Raw genomic sequence first — 5,621 nt, forward strand, 5'->3', positions numbered from 1 at the left:
TTTGTATATATATATGCTGCTATTTATTTATGATATTGACAATTATTGATGTATTGGTTTATTTATTGTTTTATTATATTCTACAGTCATGTAGATATGTGATATTTATACTGCCATCTATTTGTATATATATATGCTATTTATTTATGATATGGACAATTATTAATGTATTGTTTTTTTTATTATATTATATTTATATATATTATATTCTAAAGTATTTGACTCAGAAAGGAGTTAATAAACTGATGATTGGTTGAGCAAGACTGAAAACTGTTGTTCTCCACTTCGTATTACCCACAGCGCAAACCAGCCTGTGGGCCTTGTACCTGCCCAGATTCCCCTAGATCTGGCGCCGGTAACACAAGCACTAATGCTATGTTTCCCGTGAATACGTTAGCCTTTTTCAAAGGCTAGTGTTTTGCGGGGAGACTACGTTTCCCAGTATGCATTGCGCAGTGATGGGGATGTGTGCAGATTTGCTTTGAGCGCGCGACACAATTCTACTTCAAAAAATGGCGGATGTTGAAATGGAAACAAAACAAGACAGGTTTGTAAAACAACTAAACTACCGACTAATTTGTAACCAGTAGGCTATACATGCATACATATTTATTTGGGCAAATCGTTTTCGGATGTATTTACGTTACTGACAGTGTTACAGTTGAAGCCAGTAAACTACGTTGAGGGGATTGATAAGAACAATATAAGATACATTACAGCTGGATGCAACATTGGATTTTCAATGTCGGCAAACAAAAACACCATTTAAAAAATGTTAACATCGTTTAAGCATGTTATTATTGATGTAAACCTGTGAAGTAACTTATATTCACCACTCCTTTCAACCCCATAGCAGTTGCGGCGGTGCGACCGTTCCTGGTGGGAACGAGGTACGGTAAAACATTTTACAACACTGGCGATGATCCGATTCAATGCTTTAGAACCACTAACTATTTCACAAGGCTCGTTACTTAACTCCATTTTTTCTTTAACTCCAAGGCAATGATAATCGACAAAATGGTTAAAAGGGCCCCGCCCTTATCGCCCATCCCAGGGCTCCCACACAAGTCCCGGCGCACACATTCTCCAACTCCATCTAGCGCAGCAATTCCAGACACAACTGAAGAAGCCACTATCACGGAAAACGGCATGGCTGAAGAGTCCATGAGGGGATCTGTTCCAATTGAGGCTCCCTCGCTAAGCCCCTCTTCCCGAAGGAAATCCTGGAAAAGGTCCACTATAGGGCGGCGTTCACTCCCTGCCCTTACCAACCCATCTCAGAGTAGGTCCTATCCTTCCTGCTTACTTATAGCTAAATTGTGAGATATTCTGGCTGGTGTCCTAATGCCTTCCTTCCTTGGTTCTTTTTGTCTGTAGCACTGTGCAGGACCATCAGTCCATCATTACCACAACAGGAGCGGCTGGAGAAACTGATGGAAGCCTCGATGAAGGTTAGATTTGCTTTCAGCCAAACAGCTGTGCGTCCATCTCTACACTTGTATTGTGTTTGATTTTAAAATGACATTCAAAATCCTTTTGCATGCCTGTCTTTAGCGCGCACTAGAAAGAACCCAGACGTTGTTACAGTCCACGCCAAATGCCTCACTGGAGACATTTAAGAAACAAGGTTAGTAGTACCGTACCTGCATATATTTTGTAGGTCATGGATAACAATTCTTGGTAAATCTACACGCGTCTCGGAGTATACTTTGTGATATATACTGTATAATGTTCATTTTCTTGATATTTAGCCGAGGACATGCAAACACAATGGTGCAGTTTGGCCGAAGAGCTGCGCAGTCCAAGGCCAGCTCAGCAGCTTTCATCGAGTAAAGAAAAGTAATTCCTTTTTAATGTATATATAAACATTCTGCAGCCAGCGTGTTTCCTGTACAGATGTTTCTGTCATTGGTTGTTAACCGATGACTTGTTTATTTCTGGTCTTCACTCCTAGTAATCCTGCCATGCAGCCAGCCCTGGAACAAAAGCGCAGTGATATCCACAGGCAGGCTTTTCTTCCTTAAGGATACACCTCGGTTGCTGTTTTTTTTATGTTAACGCTAATGTTAGTATTTTTTCCGTGAGAATATTTGAACTTGTTTATCCACCATCGCCGTGCTCTAGGTTACAGGCGGAGATCAATTCTTGGACAGCTCTGCTGTCCAAACACCGGATTAAAGCGGAGGCCTTGGCAAGGTTTGAATGTTAATATATATGCCTGTACTCCCAGTGCTGAAATACCTCATCTGTGCCAATTATCATGATTTAGGACGTTAAACTACACTTTAATCCAACATTAGTAGAGATACTGAAGAAATGTCCGATTTAAAAACCATTTCACTACACTGTCTTTTTCTGAAGCATTCTGCCTCTTACCAAGCGAACCCACTGTGTCAATGACGTGTCGGTGTGTAACGTTACACCCTGTTCCAACCTGTGTACTCTTTTGTCTACACCGCCACAGCAAGGTGGAGCAGGGCCAGCAGAGCAGTGTAACCCTAGACACCGCATCACTGTCCCAGTCCTCTCAGTGGCAGCTCATCCAGCGGAAACCAGACTACCACTCAGTGCTGTCTAGACAGCAGCCTGCACTGCACACGATATATTTGGTGGTATGTTGTATTCATTTCAGATCAGATGTCGTGCCGATAACAATGTGGATACAATTTGAGACTCTCAGGCAGGCAGTTCTCTAATTTGTTTTCCGGAACAACGTTGGTAAGTGTGAATAATACACACAGGAGTTTTATTCACCTCCCAATAAGGATTAATTACCATATGTTTTAGTCCACGTATTTGTGGAACTGAATTGATCTTTTCCTTTCTTCTTGACAGATGAAATCCCAGTGTCAAATGGTGAGAGGGCTTCTCTCCATTGAGAAGCGCTCGCAGTTGGTGGTGAAGGTTACCAGTAGGAGCTTAGGTATTCAGATTTCTGTGTTATTGGTTATTTATGCCAATATTTTGATCTGTGTTCCATTTTTCTTTGGCACAATGCTTTACAAATGGTTTCCTCTTTCAGCGGCCGAAGAAGGGCTTCTGGACCTTTCACCTGACTTGATCAGAGATCTTGTGGCAGTGCCTTTCTCCTCATCTTAGGTCCCCTTGGCTAAAAAGCAACTGGACCAGCCCGTCTTCCTACACGCTCCCTGAGGTTTATTCCCCACAGTTGTGCTGTGGTTTTTGTCACTTAATTAATATGTATATACCCTGTATGATTCTGTGACCTTTGCTTTATGGCATTTTTAATCCGAACCACCAGGTGGCAATGCTATCCTTTTCAAAACAATGCCAAGATAGGGTTTGGTAGGACTGTGACAAGTTTTGCATCTCTAGGGTCAACTGTTAAAAAAAATTCTAAATAATGTAATGGTATCATGATTTAGTTAAAAATACCTTAAATAATTTAATGTTTGCTAAATGCACATATGTTGGGATGTTGTATGTGTGGTAATATAAGTCAACTTGCATTACCATGCTCTTGTACAGCTCTGTATTTTTCAAATGAATTCTTTCATTTTTCATCTGGGATTTGTGTATATATGTCATACGTTTTACCTTTCAGAAATAAATTTCTAATGGATTGATCCATTTTCACAATATACCTTGTATTACTCCTTTATTATTTCAGAACCTTTTAACAGCAAAGTGTCAGGTCAAAACCCATCACTTTCATTTCCATTGAACATAATAAACATGTCTATGGTGGCCGTCGATATATAATTATCTTGCTGGTGCTGCATTTATTCCAACCCATGTGTCCCCTGACCGTTGCCGAGGCCCCTCCCCCTCCACGTGACTCACTCCCATCTCTGGCATTTGGCGGGATCACCCAGGCAGAACGAAGCTTTGACATTGTGCCTGTCAGTCACAGCAGTCCTGCTCTTTTCAACTGTTGTGTAATTCCTTGGGAGCCTTTTGGTCATCATGGTCACTACTTTTCATTATGTCTTCGATAATTACACCTAAGAGCAAATGGCTTTTTGTGTGTGTGTGGCCGTGTCTTCGACCTAATGTGTGTGCGGGGCAGGGTTTTGCTTGTGATTGTGTTTGTGTCAGTCCCTTGGAGACGACCCCAGAGATGAGCAAAGAGGGAGAAGTGGCATCGTGACCATTAGTGTTCGGTAGCGAGGACGCTGGGGCACAGCAGGGGGAAATAATGAAGTCATTTAGATGAAAATGAGCACTGGGTCTTGGGAAACTGAGAGCATCTTGAGCTTTCAAAGGAAATGATGTTGTGCATAACAAGTCAACATGATGTATCAATGTGTAGAGGCTCTAGAGCGGTCAAAAAACTATGTTTACTATAGCATATATTATAATTAATAATGCTGAAATGCCATTGTTTGCCCTTTGAGACATTATATTAGAAGTAGCTCTTTTTTTTCTAGGGCTACATTTGTGTCCTTGCTCATTGAGTTCATTATATATTTATAGATTATGCTAATAGTGCTATTTGGGGAGAATTTCGTACATATCAGGGTGTTAATACATTAAGTATTTTCTAGTTTATTTCACTGTATTGTGTGGTTTCTGGATACCAGAATATACGCCAAACATGCAAAGAGTGGATGCTCTTTTTTTTCTCCTCATACTGTATTCTCTGGTCCAGGATTTCTCTTAACTTTAGATTGATTAGCCACAGATTGTAGTAGATGGATGTCTGAGGAGTCAGCATAAACCACTGCTTGTTTGGTCACACTGCCCCATGCAAACACATCATTTTTTTTAGTAGAGTAAGGCAGGCTACAGATTTTCCTCCATGTCTATTCAGCTATCCATTCGTCTTGGGAAGCCCTCTGATCTGAGTGATAAACAACAGCAGAAGCGTCAACGTTTGCAAAAATAAATAAATAGTGAAGAAACTAGTTTTCAGTCTGCTGTCAACATGTTCATGCTGAAAGACAAATTTCGAGGTTAATGTATCGGGGCCGAAGAGTTCTGTTAAATCCATGCTCGTTTGACTTTTTAAACTGCCACAGTAATGCATTGGTTATTAAAAAATGCTTTCATTATAGGAACCAACGCTGGATTTTCTTGTAAACCTATTTTAGGGGCACTACTGAGCAATAGGTTATATATATATATATATATATATATATATATATATATATATATATATATATATATATATATATATATATATATATATATATATATATATATCCCGTGGTTATTTAATGAACTCCTTAGGCATCGTGAAATAAAGCTACAAATGGTTTAAATAAAGCACATTATGCATTTGTGCATTTTTTATTTTTTCATTATTTATTATCAGACGTGCTACAACTATGACAAGCTGAAATCTAAATATTTTCCATTATATTTTGGCACCATTTCAATGGATGCAGGCCTATGTGGATTACGTCCAATATGAGTCGGCTGCTTCCAAATGTTCTCTTTACTAATTACTATGCTGATGACGTAGCGGTAAAACATGTCACTCGCAAACCCGCCATTATCCAAAAATACGTACACGCAAGGCATTTAAAAATGAGGATCAATTCGATGCGGTGCACAAGGAGAATGCATTCAATATACACCACCACCCCTATAGCGTTCATAACCAGGCTGCAGGATAATAAAACAGCTATATGTTCACAGTACACTGATTAGCACGC

At 39.9% G+C, this 5,621-nt stretch overlaps 1 protein-coding gene across 2 annotated transcripts; it reads left to right on the top strand.

Annotated features, from left to right (window-relative positions):
* Positions 1–262: 262 nt before the first annotated feature.
* Positions 263–3,602, top strand: dsn1 (DSN1 component of MIS12 kinetochore complex). 2 transcript variants are annotated; one of them, XM_030375337.1, is made up of 11 exons: positions 263–547; positions 857–890; positions 1,000–1,282; positions 1,378–1,451; positions 1,555–1,627; positions 1,752–1,839; positions 1,955–2,005; positions 2,125–2,196; positions 2,465–2,612; positions 2,836–2,923; positions 3,023–3,602. In XM_030375337.1, exons 1-11 carry the CDS (start codon positions 513–515, stop codon positions 3,097–3,099), a joined length of 1,023 nt encoding a protein of 340 aa, XP_030231197.1. In that variant the 5' UTR covers positions 263–512; the 3' UTR covers positions 3,100–3,602. The 2 variants fall into 2 exon arrangements, with proteins under 2 accessions (XP_030231197.1, XP_030231188.1); XM_030375328.1 differs by having other exon boundaries at positions 265–547; positions 854–890.
* Positions 3,603–5,621: the final 2,019 nt, after the last annotated feature.

This window comes from Gadus morhua, chromosome 2, assembly GCF_902167405.1.
Source record: "Gadus morhua chromosome 2, gadMor3.0, whole genome shotgun sequence".
Taxonomy (NCBI): Eukaryota; Metazoa; Chordata; class Actinopteri; order Gadiformes; family Gadidae; genus Gadus; species Gadus morhua.